This window comes from Salvelinus alpinus, chromosome 20 (genome assembly GCF_045679555.1).
Source record: "Salvelinus alpinus chromosome 20, SLU_Salpinus.1, whole genome shotgun sequence".
Classification (NCBI taxonomy): Eukaryota; Metazoa; Chordata; class Actinopteri; order Salmoniformes; family Salmonidae; genus Salvelinus; species Salvelinus alpinus.
In genome coordinates this window covers 39,746,738-39,764,480 of record NC_092105.1, presented here as the reverse complement: position 1 = coordinate 39,764,480, position 17,743 = coordinate 39,746,738, and the positions used below count along the sequence as shown (strand labels likewise).

Sequence of the window (17,743 nt, the reverse complement as noted above, 5' to 3'; positions counted from 1 at the left end):
AGTTGACATTAACAATGGCCCCATAACATCAAAGATCCACCACCATATTTTACTGTAGGTATGAGATACTTTTCTTCATATGCTTCTATTTTTCAACGCCAAACCCACCACTGGTGTGCATGGCCAAAGAGCTCTAATTTTATGTCGCTTTTTTTTGCATACAATATAGCTTGGTATTTGTATTATTTATTTTATACAGTCATTTTTGCACATCTTTATCAAGGTTGCCAATAATTATGGACCTGACTGTTTAGCCTTCTTAATGAATCAGAAAATCAAAGGTTTTTTATGGTTGCTTATTAAAGTTAGCTGGCTAAGTCATTGATCCTATTTTATAGTATACCCCTCAGCGGAAAGTGTTGGAAACTCAATCAGGAAAAACACATGAACCAAAATAACAACAGCTTTAGTTCACTGGCAGCACAAATGCAAGGGTACACTTTGATCTTATAATGAGCCGCGGGTAAGGAAGATAAGACATCACTGGCTTTTGGAAAATGTGTGGAAAGAAATTGCTTGTGGGTTAATTAAACCTAAAATGCATAAACCCCAAGTGACAATGTTTGCATATGTATCCAGCAATTAAAAATCTGGATGGAGAGAAGGCCGTGCCTAAAGGTATTGTGGGTTTTGTTTTAATCTCAGAGCGAATCATTGTGATTGACGCATAGTTTGAGGGGACGCTGCACACGGTCATGTGGGCCCTGGGCCGTCTATAGCACTGCCTGTTCATTTCAATATGCAGATTGAGAGGAACAGCCCCCTTTATCAAGGTCATTTTGCAAGTGCACGCAAATGTAGCATGCCATGTACCTCAATGTCTGGTGTCTGGACATATTTTACCATATTCTAAAATGAACATGCACTGCAATAAATGCTTATTCAACAGCTTCATTGTTACTGGAACAATTGAGATGACTCAGGCCATACCAGTGCATTTTCAGAAAGCAAGGTTTAATAAATAAAAATGTACATGAGCAAATTAAGTAAACAAATATTACAATAAAAAAACATTAACTGCACAAATGTAGTAGTTTGAATGCAATAAAGTTTTGACTGTTAGGAAATGTAACAGAACACTTAAAAGTACACTGATTACTTGTTTTCTGATTGAAAGAGGCTTTGAATTTCCCCTAAAGAAGACTTGCATATAAAACAGCTGAAAATGCAAAAAAAGACAGGATCAGTCAAAGATCATTACAAAGGTTCACAGAAGATACAGTAGTCTATTTCACATCCAGGTATACAATGTTCACAAAAACAATTGCCTAATAGGCAACCGGGCGGGAGATACTGTAAATCTACAGGACAAATAATAGCAGAGTAACAATGTTTCACAATCTTTACCACATGCTGGGTTACTTCTACAAAGCTATACAAAATAAAGACACGGCCAAGTCTGGTCCATCAGTGGTCTACACAAGCCCCGACAAAAATGGGGAGACAGACATGCAAGTTTAAGGTACATCATCATCCACACCCGTTACAGGGGAAGAAAAAGTGTGGTTCAGCACTAATCCACTAGAAGTGGAAATGGATATATAACAAATGTAATACAAAGATTCCTTACTATTCAAGTCCTGGCACAAAAAAAGTGATTAGGCAGCATCAAGCTGTTTTACAAAAAAATGTGGCTCTTTCCTTCCATATCTCAGCAGAATGGATGTATGTTTTCAGAAGAGGATGTCTTCATTTTTTATGAGGAACTCCACCACCCGCCGTTGGTAACGGATGTCGTTGAGTGCCGTCATGGCATCCAGGTTTGGGGCACGCAGGAGGGTGGGCCCGAAAACAATGCCCAGGTTCTCGGCATTCATCAGGTTGTCCTTCTCATTCAACGTTACCCTGTAGAAGAGGCATCAAGGAGAGGCAATTAACAATCTGAGCATTCAATTATAACCATGTGTCTCAGATAAACAAACATGCTCTTACAAATCACCAGGGTAATGAATTGCTTTGTAGAGAAGCTAGATGGTGTCAATAACTCACCTCTTTAAATGGACCATGAGGTACCTCAGGGTTTCACTGTGTGCCGCAGGCAGCAGTTCCAGAGCCTCACGGAAGGCCTCTTGCTGCTTCTCTGGGTCTTCCAGCTCTGAGAAGCAAACAGAAGCACGGGATCAAAGCAGAGCAGTCTCTCTGTCTACAGACTCTCACAAGACACTCTCAAAACCTCCCATTGAAATATCCGTGCTCAATGGTTCTCACTGAAATTATTTACTATCATGTGGGTCGTTCCACCTCAAAACGCAAAAGAAAGACGATTTTGAAACTCACCATCTCAGATTGTTCTGAAATTGTTTCTGTAGTTAGAAACAGATAAGATAAGCATTCCTGAAATATAATTTTGCTGAAATATAATTTGATCTCTGAGAAATGAAGCTAATTGATTGCACCCAAATTGGCCATTTGAATTTATAGCTGAAGCTGTGGCTCTACATGTATTGTGACTAGTGACATTTACCATTAAACCCAACGCAACCCAATTCCATTACAATTGCAAAACACTATACAGTGTGTGTTTGGGCCTTTTACCATTGACGACCATTAGAGACCATAACATTGAAATCATTAGAACTGCTGTAGCCTAATGGTTTGCTTGTTCACCCAGGAATGGTCTAACAGTAACTAATCCAGACCTTTTTTGAAGGGGCCATTTCCTGGACAGAGGTTAAAGCGTAAAAGAAGAACAAACTGATTTGCTTTCATGGAGGACTGGCTTGAATTGTGAGGATGACCACACAATTTATTTTAATCACGAGCCAAATCTATTGGTTTTCTACCCAAAGTCGCAAAGGCAATGTTGTGAACTATTGAATAAAACAAATGAGACCAGTATTTGGATAAAAGAGTGTGGTGGTATAGCAGGAACAGTGGCATCTAGTGGTCAAAACCTGGTATTTTCACACTACTTTATGGTAAATAATGCGAGTGAATTCAATTACTAATTTCTCTGAACAAGGGAAAAAAACATCACCAGATTCACAGAGAATACATTTCCTAGTATGGAGAAGCAATACTCCAAACCATGGCTTTATACTACTTGTCAAACATAGAGAACTGATACTGTATACTGGTTGTTGGGGTGGGGTTGGCGTGGGGTGTGGGCGTCAGTGGGTGGCTTTTGACTATTATTTTGGATTCATCGTGTGTTACTCATTGGTAGGAAGAAGTTTGGTCCAAATCGGATGTTGGGTACTATATTTATTGAATATTATCTGAATCCTATAAATTAAAATGGCCAATTTGGGTGCAATCAATTAGCTTCATTTCTCTGAGATAACGTTTCATTTCAACAAAAGAATGTTTCAGGAATGTGAATCTTACCTGTTTCTAACTACATAAAGAATTTCAGAACAATCTGAGTTGGTGGGTGTCATGGCTTGGCGAAATGACATGGAACGAGTCATGTGGACTGCATGAAAGTACATTACATTCTCCACTGAATGCCCAGGATTGTTAATAATGATACATAATTAGTGGACATTCAGTAAAGCACAACAACGAAAACTCAAAAACATCATGATCTATTTTGCAGAATTATTTCTGAACACTCACAGTGCAAAAAGGAAGACCTGAATAAATGTTCACTGAATGCATCATGGCTTTAATGTTGAGGGATTTACATAATTCAACCACAGATATGAAAAGGCACACCAATGGTAGTTCTTGCATGGTACATTTTCCATGTTGCTGGTGCGTGACTGAAACAATTATACATCGTTTTAACCAGCAGAGAAGAGGAAAAAGCTGCTTTTGTTGAACTCACTTGCAACCTCAATGAACCTGGGGTAGGCGTTGTATGAGATGACAGGAATGGGTAAATCCCTGAGGTACAGTTTAAGTGCTCCCGTGATGATGTTGATATCTTCATAAGCGTTTGCAGATATGTCTGTCTTCTCACCATCTGTGAAGAGATATAACACATTTGTTAGAAAAGAGGCAAAAACTGTCTGGATGTGCATAAGACATTGCATTACATTTGTCTTGCTGATTGAACTCAAGGAAATTGAGTTCAATCAGCATGGTGTGCTTGTGGTGTAGTGTAAGGTGAGGACTAAAGGGATTGTGTCACTGTGGGGGATGAAATCTAGGCTGGTCCTCTGCTTTGACTCGCCTGGCCTGCTTTACTCCGACTGTTCCTGAGTCCTACACAGTATCCAGAGCAGGCCATGGCCTAATTCTGAGGGTCTACATATCACAGTGTTGTGAGCTGGAATGACACTCTTGTCATAGGTGATCTCCCATACACTGGTCTAGCTAAGGTTTAGCCCATAGCTCCAGGGTTCCCCCCAATCCATTTCTAAACTCATTCTGCACTGGGCAGAGAACGAGGCAGACTAACTACCTCTTTAACTGGAGTAGATAAATGAAGTTGGAGGTTTAATACTACGGTGAATTACATTTCGGTCAGCTACAGCCTTTGGACTAGTCCAATAATTTGCCATCCCCAGAGCTGGCCCATGGCCCTGTCTGTAAATCCTGTGAGTGGACCGTGTCAGGACAAGCCATGCTCTCCAGATGGAGATTAATCCCTCCGCAAATGTGTCACTTTCCCATTAATCACAAATATGCAAACACATCGCATTGCCAACATTTAACTCAAAGATTAGTTAAATTTAAACCATCACATTGAACAAACATGGAGGCGCTAAGAGCTGACAAGAATGCTACTGTGAGAGGCACCCGAGGGGTTTGTTAACACCGAACAGAAGGATAGGGTGTCAAAAGAAGACATACCTCTGTCAAATGCCGACTTGACATCTTCGACTGAATCGCTGAATCCAGACATTCTGTAGAGCCCTTCAGACTTCAGACCTATGACAGAGGGATAGAGAGGGATTAATGAAAAATTCTGCATTTACATAACATAACATAGGACTGAAGCGGGCATCCAAGAGCAAAATAAATAGAGGCAAATTCACCTTCAGCGGTCACCTTGGGCAACATAGAGAATGTCATTAACAGCTCTTCAATATGCATGAGAAATTAAGAATGTCTACAATAGCACACAGGGAATAACATGGGCAGATGCAAATAGTTTTCCGCATCATTGGACAAAATAATAAAGACATAAATCAAACATAGCATTAGTTACAGACGTAGATTACCGGGCTAGACAATGAGGTAGAAATGAGGGTTTTACATCGTTGAGTGATTCAACTGGAATGCAATCAACTGAGGCAGCAGCAGCAACACAGTAAACTATTCTCCATTACACATGTACAATTACCAGGCCTCCCATCAGCTCTACAAGTCATATTAATGGATAGCACCAACTTTACAATCATTAGTCCTTCCCCTTCTACTACCTACACTGAATTGGGTTTGTGTGCAAGTCCATCACATTACATTACAATTCCTATACAATTCTCAAAATATAACATGTCCTGAAAAGGAAAGATGGAATGGTGTAATTTCCAAGTATTTTCATAGAGCCATGGCCATCTATCTTCTGCTCACCTCTTGATTCAATTTCCTGTATGCACATGTCCACTACCATGGGTCGCTTGGTGTTGTGAGCTTTCACCAGAGTTGTGAGCTCACAGCTGTATACTTTCTTGACGTGTTTCAGGTCTGGCACGCAGTTGCAGGGTACCATAGTGGAGCACTGCTTGTGGACGTTCAGGCCACAATCTGAAAGAAAAGAGGAAGAGGAGAGTCAGAGTGGACGACCTAAGAGGGATATCTTCCAATGATACTATCTTCCAGAGAAATAATAGACCTGATTGAGCATTGAAGTGTACCAAAATGATTAGCCTGCATCCCCCAAATTGCTCATTTCATTTTAGTTGACTGGCTTGTTTTGTTTTTGCTTGCTAAGGCCAACATCTTCTTGATCAATATTTGCCGTCAGCAAGTCATTGGACCACTGGAGAATTCTGTCCTATTGTTGACTTCACTCACTGGTCAGCTGCCAGGGGTGTTATTGGAGTCACCTTGAGCACCGGAGTGGAACACAGGTCCACAAACAATCCCTCATTCAGACAGTGTGCCATTCATGCATAAAAATTATTCATAACAAATTCCACAAAGTTTGATCTTATAGCTAACACATTTATAGCTAACAAATTTATTCTAGATTTTCCTATGTGGCTTGGTTTGTTTTGTCATTTTTACACACAAAAATAATTTGTAGCTCAACATGCTCCTCATTTATGCTCTTCTAAGCAGTGAATATGTAGTTTTAATGAGCATCCCACGCTGCTTTGGTCTTCAGTACTAGTGATTGGGGCCTGAGGTGCAACTGCCTGCCTCAGAGTCAGAGCAGGTTTCAGGTTGTAGGGAGCACAGCACACTGAGCACAGCACAGCAGCCTACAGAGAACAGACGCAGAGCGACCCCTGCTCCGCTTTGTAACAGAGGCTCTTAGAAGGAATTAGATGCCACTGAAAACAACGTGGCCTGGAGGAGGGAGAGTCAGACATGCATGCTCCATTCTCCTCCAGAATCTGGGCTCGCACACAATGGCCGTGCAGGCAGAAATTCAGCCGCAGCGGACAACATCAGACCTAGATTCAGAGGAAATATGTCATAATTTTTGCTCCTCAAATATCAATAATTTACAAATCACAAAAAGACTATGATCTACTGGTATAACTATACATATTTTGATTAATATGGGCCCTCAGAAAAATTTAACCAGGCTTTATTCATGTGCATTGATGCAGAAATGTAATTACCTTTAAGAGATGATTCTCTTAAGGGTATGAGACAGGCAGTGTAATAGAAGGCAGCCTCTCACCAGGCACAGGGCTGCTGAACTGGTGTTGTGCATGTGAGCACGCACGCACGCACGCAAACACACACACACACACACACACACACACACACACACACACACACACACACACACACACACACACACACACACACACACACACACACACACACACACACACACACACACACACACACACACACACACACACACACACAATGATGTGGTGGGAGAGCCCCAAGGGAGCCTAGGAGCCTGCAGAAAGACGCTGCTTTACTGCACTGTCAGCTCTGTTGCCATGGCAAGGAGAAGACACTCCAGTGAGGATAAGCTCTGCTCTGATATGGCTAAAAGGGTTTGACACTGGAGGTGGGGAAAGAGGTAAGGGGCCAGTCCCGCTGGTAGCCAATCAACACATTATCATGTAGTTTAACCTTTACCGTGCCTGGGATCCCCAATGGTTCTCTATCTCACGATCTCTAATGCCACAGCATAATACACCATCTCTAATGGCAGCAGCATAATACACCATCTCTAATGCCACAGCATAATACACCATCTCTAATGGCAGCAGCATAATACATCATCTCTAATGGCAGCAGCATAATACACCATCTCTAATGCCACAGCATAATACACCATCTCTAATGCCACAGCATAATACACCATCTCTAATGCCAGCAGCATAATACACCATCTCTAATGGCAGCAGCATAATACACCATCTCTAATGGCAGCAGCATAATACACCATCTCTAATGGCAGCAGCATAATACACCATCTCTAATGCCACAGCATAATACACCATCTCTAATGACAGCAGCATAATACACCATCTCTAATGCCACAGCATAATACACCATCTCTAATGACAGCAGCATAATACACCATCTCTAATGCCACAGCATAATACACCATCTCTAATGGCAGCAGCATAATACATCATCTCTAATGGCAGCAGCATAATACACCATCTCTAATGACAGCAGCATAATACACCATCTCTAATGCCACAGCATAATACACCATCTCTAATGCCACAGCATAATACACCATCTCTAATGGCAGCAGCATAATACACCATCTCTAATGACAGCAGCATAATACATCATCTCTAATGCCACAGCATAATACACCATCTCTAGTGGCAGCAGCATATATAATATTATATGTAGTTTTCCATCATCAAATCAAATTTTATTTGTCACATGCGCCAAATACAACAGGTGTTGACCTTACAGTGAAATGCTGACTTACAAGCTCTTAACCAACAATGCAGTTTTAAGAAAATACCAAAAAGAAATGTTAAAAAATTAGTAAGAGCAGCAGTAAATAACAATAGCGAGGCTATATACAGGGCGTACCGGTACAGAGTCAATGTCAATGTGTGAGGGCACCGGTGTCGAGGTAATATGTACATGTATGTAGAGTTATTAAAGGGACTATGCATAAATAATAACTGAGAGTAGCAGCAGATAGTCTGGGTAGCCATTTGATTACCTATTCTGGAGTCTTATGGCTTGGGGTAGAAGCTATTTAGGAGCCTCTTGGACCTAGACTTGGCGCTTCCGGTACAGCTTGCCATGGGGTAGCAGAGAGAACAGTCTATGGCTAGGGTGGCTGGGGTCTTTGACAATTTTTAGGGCCTTCCTCTGACACCGCATGGTATAGAGGTCCTGGATGGCACGAAGCTTGGCCCCGGTGATGTACTGGGCCGTACGCACTAACCTCTGTAGTGCCTTGCGGTCGGAGGCCGAACAGTTGCCGTACTAGGTAGTAATGCAACCCGTCAGGATGCTCTCGATGGTGCAGCTGTAAAACCTTTTGAGGATGCCAAATCTTTTCAGTCTCTTGCGGGAGAATAGGTTTTGTCGTGCCCTCTTCACGACTGTCTTGGTGTGCTTGAACCATGTCAGTTTGTTGGTGATGTGGACGCCAAGCTCTCAACCTGCTCCACTACAGCCCCGTCGGTGAGAATGGTGGCATGCTCGGTCCTCCTTTTCCTGTAGTCCACAATCATCTCCTTTGTCTTGATCATGTTGAGCGAGAGGTTGTTGTCCTCGCACCACATGGTCAGGTCTCTGACCTCCTCCCTATAGACTGTCTCATCGTTGTCGGTGATCAGGCCTACCACTGTTGTGTCATCAGCAAACTTAAATGATGGTGTTGGAGTCGTACCTGGCCATGCAGTCATGAGTGAACAGGGAGTACAGGAGGGGGCTGAGCACGCACCCCTGAGGGGCCCTCGTGTTGAGGATCAGCGTGGCGGATGTGTTGTTACCTACCCTTACCACCTGGGAGCGGCCCGTCAGGAAGTCTAGGATCTAGTTGCAGAGAGAGGTGTTTAGTCCCAGGGTCCTTAGCTTAGTGTTGAGCTTTGAGAGCACTATGGTGTTGAAAGCTGAGCTGTAGTCAATGAATAGCATTCTCACATAGGTGTTCCTTTTGTCCATGTGGGAAAGGGCAGTGTGGAGTGCAATAGAGATTGCATCATCTGTGGATCTGTTGGTGCGGTATGCAAATTGGAGTAGGTCTAGGGTTTCTGGGATAATGATGTTGAAATGCCTTTCAAAGCATTTCATGGCTACAGACGTGAGTGCTACGGGTCAGTAGTCATTTAGGCAGGTTGCCTTAGTGTTCTTGGGCACAGGGACTTTGGTGGTCTGCTTGAAACATGTTGGTATTATAAGAATCCCGGAACATATTCCAGTCTGTGCTAGCAAGGCAGTCCTGTAGTTTAGCATCTGCTTCATCTGACCACTTTTTTATAGACCGAGTCACTGGTGCTTCCGGCTTTAATTTTTGCTTGTAAGCAGGAATCAGGAGGATAGATTTATGATTTGCCAAATGGAGAGCAAGGGAGAGCTTTGTACGTGTTTCTGTGTGTGGAGTAAAGGTGGTCAAGAATTTGTTTTCCTCTGGTTGCACATTTAACATGCTGGTTTAAATTAGGTAAAACTGATTTAAGTTTCCCTGCATTAAAGTTCTCGGCCACTTGGAGCGCCGCCTCTGGATGAGCGTTTTCCTGTTTGCTTATGGCCGTATACAGCTCATTGAGCGCGGTTTTAGTGCCATCTGTCTGTGGTGGTACATAGACAGCTACGAAAAATACAGATGAAGACTCTCTAGGTAGATAGTGTGGCCTACAGCTTATCATGGGATACTCTACCTCAGGCGAGCAAAACCATCGAGACTTCCTTAGATATTGTGCACCAGCTGTTGTTCACATATATGCATAGGCCCCCGCCCCGTGTCTTACCAGAGTCTGCTGTTCTGTCCTGCCGATGGAGTGTATAACCCACCAGCTGTATGTTCTTAATTTCGTCGTTCAGCCACAACTCGGTGAAACATAAGATATTACAGTTTTTAATGTCCCGTTGGTAGGATATACGTGCTTTCAGCTAGTCCCATTTGCTTTCCAGCGATTGAACACTAGCTAGCAGGACAGAAGGCAAGGGCAGATTAGCCACTCGTCACCTGATCCTCGCAAGGCACCTTGATCTCTTTCCGTGAAATCTGCGTTTCCTTCTCCAGTGAATAACGGGGATCTGGGCCTGGTCGGGTGTCTGTATTATATCCCTCCCGTCCGACTCATTGAAGAAGAACTCTTTGTCCAGTTTGAGGTGAGCAATCGCAGTTCTGATTTTTGGCCATAAGAGACGGTAGCAGCAACATTATGTACAAAACAAGTTACGAACAACGCGAAAAAACAAACATAATAGCATGCTTGGTTAAGAGCCGATAAGACGGCAGCCCTCCCCTCCGGCGCCATTGTAGTTGCATAGATTGGGGATGAATAGAGAATGGGCTGTGTGACCTAGCTCTCTGGTTTTTAATGCGGGTGGAAATGGAGTTCCTTCGCAGTGCTCAGAGCCCAGAGCTTTGTTTTCTTCATGGGCATGATGGTATGAGACTGGGGGGCGTCCTCTGATGAGGAAATGTGGCACAACAAGCACTGGCAGGGTCTGGCTTCCTGGCGCTTGCCCAAAAACACATACAGAAAGAAAGGGGGAGCACATTTTTGGAATGCAAATTCAAAGATCACATAAGACTTCACTGTCCTAGATTCTGGTCGCCATGGGTTTAGTCTGAAGGAATGGCAAAAAACTCTATAGAGAATCTACAAAAATAGGTGCTTTTCATTCGATTGTCAGCTGCTTTCTAAGGCAGCGCATAAATTATTCATGGCTCAGCTTCCACAGACATATGTGTGGCTCACTGTGACCCATCAATAATATATTAAACACACACATCAGTCCACGTTAATACCTTATTGAGGAATTATCAACACCTGGGATCTTCTGTTTATCAAAAAACAATGCTAAAAAAATCCCATACAAAAAAATTAATTACTTGGTTTCGTACATTTTGTACATGTGAAATCAGACACATGGTTTTCGGACACGTGAATTTCTCACTTGTTTTTTCCCCACATTACATTTATTTTTCACATGATTATGTTCACCACTTCCAGCTACATCTGGTCTCCCATCCAGGGACCAACCAGAACCAACGCTGCTTAGCTTCAGAGGCAAACCAGAAGTGGGATGCAGGGTGATATGTTGCTGGAATGATTGTGCCAAAACTTCAAAAAGGCAGCGAAAGCAAAAGCCAGGGTAACAACAAAAAATTGGGAGGCGTTATATTTAATTGTGTTATCATTATAATTTTTTTTAATTATCACTGAATACTATTTTTTTACCCTCGCATTTAAAAAGGATTTCCTTGCAATATTTGGTTTTGCTATTAATACTTTGGGGTTTATGGTTTGCTTTCAATATCATTATTTTTGTTGGCAATTCGAAGAATGTTGTTCTCGACTTCAGAAGTTTTGCTTGATATTAATGGCGCAAAAGTAACTCACTTAATAGAGGATTACACCATATAATGACACAATTACTCTATTGAAGGTGTTTAAAGCCGCAATCCTTAATTTAAACATTAACAAAGTGTACTCCTCACCACAGTTTCGGTAAAAAGCTGAGGGATGGGGCTGGAGAAATGCAACCACTCTTAAATCCATAGATTATGCTAAGAATGCATGGACTAACCATCCATGATATCAACATTTTCGTTTTAAACATGTTTGTTTAAACAAATGTCAAGTTTGTTTAAACAAATGTCAAGTGTCAAGTTTTCTTACATGTGAAACAATCACGTGAAAGTTTTTCACATATGAAACTGCAAATTTGATTGTTACATGTGATTGTTTTTCACATGTGAAACTGCATATCCAATTCCCACATGAAAGTTAACATGTGAAACCACAAATGTCATGCGAAACTGCAATTCACATGTAAGGTGAAAACATGTCATTCTCCTCACATGTTAAAAGGTGGTGTTAACATGTGAACTCTAAACGTAATACATATGAAAATATGGTTTCACAAATGAAGGAAGTTTAAGCTCAACATGTGAAAACAGATACTGTATTTCATATGTGAAAGTGCGATTTCACATGTGAAAATACGATTTCCACATGTGAAACTGCAAATTTGACATGTTTTCTTTTTTGTAAGTGTGGTGTGTTCCAAAAACTTTTGCTCTCAAGCTAATTAGTTAATCCTTTTTAGAGACCTTTACAATAGCAAAGTATGCATTCACTGCAGAAATATGATCCCATTTTTTATACGACATTCATGGGATGCCACAATTATGCCACATTTTTACGTTATCCTAGCATTATAAAATGGCTTGTTACCTAATATCCTGTGATATTAAAAATGATATGAAATCACTAGAATACATTCAAAAAACATTTTTAAAACACTTAGATGGGAACAAAGGGATCTCATGACTATACTGTACATCTTGTAAATGGCTCCAAAACATCAGCTACTGGTTATTGTTCAAAAGGAAGCAAAATCACTCAACTAGTAATATCAGCCCTGATTGGATAAATAGACCTAGGCGTACACGTGTTAGAACATTGTGAATCTATTCAGAGACCATCAAGTGAGTATTTCCGCATGAATCCACAGAGGCATTCTCAACCCCCCACTTCCCCTGCAACTGGAGCACAGAGAGAGAGAGAGAGAGAGAGAGAGAGAGAGAGAGAGAGAGAGAGAGAGAGAGAGAAAGCGAGAGAGAGAGAGAGCGAGAGCTAGAGCGAGAGAGCGAGAGAGCGAAGAGAGAAGGGAGAGAGAGAGACAGTCTGAGTCCGAACGCCACTGTACATTATGATAATGGACTGATCAATATGACAGGATATAGAGTGCATATAGAGTGCATATAAGTACACTATTAGTCTGACGTTGAGTGGAAAACAACTGCTTTGAACATTACGTGAGAATATGGGAATATTTTCATTATAGCTTGTCATTTGAACAGTGGAATGGTAGCCATAAGCAAACTCATCAACTTGACCTCTCATTCATTAGTACAGTAACACACAATCTGCTCTTAAAGCACGGCTTTCACATTAGTGGGAGTATGGATTACATCACACTGAGTAAATGCTTGATATTGAGTTCTTATTTCACGCTATTATACAAGGTTATACTTACAAACACTCACATTAAAAACCAGGTTACCCACATACTGGGGTGAGAACATCAAAGTCCATTATAAATAGAGAACAGCGTGTTGTTAAGTAAGAGCAGCCAGGAGCAGCAGCTGTATAGTGGCTGTCTACTGTTAAGTATAGCACAGTACGTACCTGCACACTTGACTCCCTGAGCCTTCAGCCCCCACATGAAGTTGGCACAGTATTCACACCAGTGAGGTCCCCGGAACGTGTGGACCTGGAGGATAGAAAGAGAGAGAGAGAGCGAGAAAGAGAGCGAGAGAGAGAGAAAGAGAGCTGGCAGTCAGAAGCTGCAGTCATGTACTGCACAGGTACCATACCTTCCCCAGGTTGCCCTGGAGAAAACCACAATGCCGGCGTCTTAAACTAGTTAAATAAAGGGATTATCTGTGCGTGTGTTGTAGATTAGGGGCGTTTAGAGCCCAGTCAAATCTGACAGGATGTCGAGTCCATGCTAACCATTAATGAGTGGCCAGGCTGAATAGTGGTGGTGGTGATGTGATGGTGATGCAGAACGGGGGAGGATGGGTGGGCACCGTTGACCCTGTGCCAGTTTGAGGAGGGAATGTTGTCATGGAAATGTGCTACGGCAACGGTTAAAGGATTCTCACGCAGGGAAGGGAGCTCCCACTCCGCCAGGCAACATAACAACAGCTCAGCCAATCAGGAGTGCCTGATCCAGACCTCTGGGGAGGAGGCAGTGCTGCCACCCTCTGAGGTGTTTTCCTACACAACGGAGGCAATAACGGCCCCTTTGATATGAGGTGAGAATACTAGCGCCATCACCAATACACTGTGTAAACTCACTATGGGAGCAGGGAAAGCATGAGAGGATTAGCAGTAAAACAATCCGCCACGGTATACCATGGTGAAGATGATATCAAGTCTGATGAACTGTGAGTTCATCAGACTATACTATTTGCAGGATGGTTAGAATCTATTTTGTGATCCATGGTTTAGAGGGAAAGAAAACCTTATTCTATTTGGTTGGAATACCTGAGCCGACAAGGTGGAAAATCTGTCGATGTGCCCTTGAGCAAGGCACTTCAGCCTAATTTTCTCCAGGGGCGCCGTACTACTATGGCAGACCCTGTAAAACAACACATCTCACTGCACCTATCTGGTGTATGTGACAATAAAACACGTTTTCTTTTGTGTGTGTGTGGAAAAACCAGAACATTTAATTAACCCATAAAACTTACCACTGGTTGTTATGTCTGGCCTATTTGGTTAAATTTGTCTCCAATGTTCATTTTTTTTAATCATATTTTGTAATCATAACTTCAAAGAGATATCTTGGTTGTACAGAAGGTTTAGGATGATTATTCATTTTAATGCTCTGTCAATAACTATTACACCCTAATCATATCAGCCCAGACTGCTTCCTGTTGTGAAGGGATCTTGAAACAGTTAAATATGTGACAGACCCTTCAAATGATTTAATGGCGCATTCAGCATGGACTGCATGGCAGAGTAATAAATAAATAAGGGAAGAGGGAAGCAGGAGTCCTGTAAGTGTCAGCAGTTCTAGAACCTTTGAGGGAATGTTTCTCCCCCAGCTCCCAACTTCATTAACTAACCCAAACAGTCAGAGCAGAGCAGGGGCTAAGTCTGCTGACTGGAGCCTAATGGGGATACCACTCTTCCACTGCCCCCCCCCCCCTTCCATCACCTAATCTCCCCATCTGGTGCCCGAACCCACAACAGTGGACTACAGACCGCCCAACAGATTTCCTTTTGAAAAACACTCAGTGGACAGATCCAAAAACAGTCCTGTTTTCTCAGGCTTTCTCTTGCCCCATAACCCCCCAAACAGACATTCTGGTGGCCAACTGCCACCACAGCAGCATACTACAAAAAAACACAGCCTGTCTACAACATGCTGAAATACAAGCCATATTTTAGAGTGGAATGGCATGAAGAGGTGCAACAGAACTACTGTTCCTGTGGCGATCTGTCTCACCTTGAAGTTGTGGACTTTTTCGTACTTGTGCGGCAGGCTGTTGTCCTTCAGCGTGGCTTTGCGGACCAGCGAGGTGAGCTGTGAATAGGCAAACAGTTTGAGAGGCTGCCAGATTGTGGCTGGAGGTTTCTGGGGTCCTGAGATCCTCATCCCCAGAGCAGCTGCCAGTATGTCCTGCTGGTTGGCCTCTTGCTTGGCCTTCTGCACCAGGGACTTCTCTCCCTTCCGGACCTCGTAAGACTCCCTGGATGGCATTCTGACACTCAGGTTGGCCAAATCAGATTAACAAGCAGCAAACCTTCTAGCGCAGTCCAAAAAGTTAGAGGCCCCCTGGAAAAAACTGGATGCTTAGAGCTAGTTTAAACGATGTAATATTAATTGCATTGTTCCAATTTGACAATTCTCAACTAAGTGAACAAAAACAGCACACACAAATCGCAAAATCCAATACGCAAAAAATGTGTCCTCCTTTAAATCCTCTCACCACAGTAAGAATTGCATGAACGATGCTCCAACGACGAGAGTCTCAAGTCCTGTGATGGTTGGAGTTGGATAGCAAAGAGAAGAAGCCTTGGGTGCTCATTTGTTCCCTGAATGTTTACGCAGATGAGCTGATGTTGTGTTAATCCTCTCCTCCCTGTGCAGAACTGATATATTCTCTCTGGAACAGAGACAGCACAGTGTGTACTGTGGATGGATGCTGCCAGCATTACCAGAGTGAGGGGAAAGAGGAGTAGTCACAACAGATTAGATGGATCGCACTGGCCAATCACAGTGAGGCAGGAGGCTGCTTATGCTTCATCGTTGCCGTTTCCCCGCCCTCTACAATCCCCCTTTCAGATCCAAAGCAGGAGAGCTTGTGTCGGAAGAGTCAGAGTGAGCGTGGGCTGATAATGAGCAATGAATGAGTCACGCATCATCAATGAGCTGCCACTGCTCACAGCTAACGACAGAGGTGGGCTGTTGGAGAAAGGGTTCTTTTCAAAATCTGGTTACCAACCATTTCCTGTTCCAGGGACCACAGAGACCTGTCCTCACACTCCAAAATGATATACAGGAAAAACAAATAAACATCTCATATTTTCAGCTAGAATCTTTTTCGATACATGTTTAAACCACATGAATTTATAGCACATGAAACATTCAAAACACATGCATTTTCACAAAATAAAATTCACAAAAATATGAATAATTTAGTTGGAAACGCTATGAATAGGGAGAGGTGATGCAAGGCCATGTTTTTCAACTGCAATAGTCTGCCTGCAAGCCTATATTTCAGTCACCATGCAGACAACCCAGAGAGAATTAACCCAGATGTGCTCATCCCACACAATTACAAGCTCCTTGGGGTACCTTCGAGCTTTGTTTTGTTTCCTGGCTTCAAATACATAAACAGATTAAAGTAATATGTCAATGAAGGAAATCATGAAAGAGTAATATCGTTTATTTTTCAAATATCGGCTATGGAAAAATAATGCGCTGAATATTGAAACATTAATCACAGAATTATACTGAACAAATGTACATTTCTCTAATACCAAAATTCATAGATACTGTAGTCTAGTTTTTCATTTTTTATTAAAAAAAAATAAATCAGACGACTTGTATGATATTTCTTAATTACTATAATGAGAAATGGAAGAGGAAAACATTGAGTCTCTCTGTCAGTAGGATTCTGTCTGAAATTGTGCTCATTTATTCTATTACTGATGCCAGCACGGATGGTATGCAAATTCTGCATCACATATAGAGCACAATTAAAGTGCCACGTTGGGAATGATCTGAAACCTGCTACAATCCACACAGCGAGTCAAATGTGATTATACTCCCCAATCCCAGAGGCTGATTTGGGCTCAGTTGTTAGAAAGCCAACCTAACACCTCTTAAAAGAGACTGGAGGTGGAGTAGCCCAGTATGAGTGCACATAGACTCACTCTTCATGCAATCAATAAAGGAAGAGCTTATTGATGGTGTGTGTATCCCCCAACACAGAGAGATGGGGCAAAATGAGAGCTGCTAGAGACGAGCTGGCTTTGAAGATCACTGCAGGTATGATGGCATTGCATAACTGCTGTGTGCATAACTGAAAGAGACTTAGGTTGGACATGAAACAGAGGCTTCCAATGGAGAGGTCCTCTTCCACACTGTGGAACCTTCTCTCTTCAGGAGGTAGATAGTTACATGTAAGAGGCGGATGAAAGGCAGCCCTTTCATATGCAGCCGTCCACACTCACAGACCCTGGGTTCTTTAGGAGGCTGTGCACAGTAATTATGTAGCCTGCTGTTAGGTATGGAGAGAGCATCTGACACCCAGGATGTGGCCTTACTTTGAACGCTCCTCTAATTGACACTGATTGACGGGACTTGTTTCTCAAACATGTCCCAAGTTGGACCTCTTCAAGAAAGGATGGATGCAAAAGCAGTTACCTTAATACCTTTTGCTTCTCCACCTAGACACGTGTCCATCTGGGCAAGTCTGGGCATCTGGGTTCATTTGTCTCCCAATGCACCTGCCATGTCTCTGATGATGTCT

General features: G+C 42.5%; 1 protein-coding gene across 3 annotated transcripts; it reads right to left on the bottom strand.

The window, feature by feature from the left end:
* Positions 1-933: 933 nt before the first annotated feature.
* On the bottom strand, positions 934-15,944 carry LOC139546853 (N-chimaerin-like). 3 transcript variants are annotated; one of them, XM_071355728.1, is made up of 8 exons: positions 15,695-15,944; positions 15,211-15,540; positions 13,380-13,464; positions 5,464-5,637; positions 4,741-4,818; positions 3,770-3,907; positions 1,990-2,095; positions 934-1,845 (listed from the first exon to the last, which is right to left on the bottom strand). In XM_071355728.1, exons 2-8 carry the CDS (start codon positions 15,463-15,465, stop codon positions 1,674-1,676), a joined length of 1,008 nt encoding a protein of 335 aa, XP_071211829.1. In that variant the 5' UTR covers positions 15,466-15,540; positions 15,695-15,944; the 3' UTR covers positions 934-1,673. The 3 variants fall into 3 exon arrangements, with proteins under 3 accessions (XP_071211829.1, XP_071211828.1, XP_071211830.1); XM_071355727.1 differs by having other exon boundaries at positions 15,211-15,944; XM_071355729.1 differs by lacking the exons at positions 15,211-15,540; positions 15,695-15,944 and adding an exon at positions 13,707-13,805.
* Between the last annotated feature and the right edge of the window lie 1,799 nt (positions 15,945-17,743).

Coding starts and splice junctions, on each gene's coding strand:
- LOC139546853 (XM_071355727.1), bottom strand. CDS start 15,465: ATGCCATCCAGGGAGTCTTACGAGGTCCGGAAGGGAGAGAAGTCCCTG. Junction 5,638..13,379: donor TCAGGGAGTCAAGTGTGCAG/GTACGTACTGTG, acceptor CTTTTCTTTCAG/ATTGTGGCCTGAACGTCCAC. Junction 2,096..3,769: donor CAGGTTCATTGAGGTTGCAA/GTGAGTTCAACA, acceptor TTTGCTTCTCAG/AGCTGGAAGACCCAGAGAAG.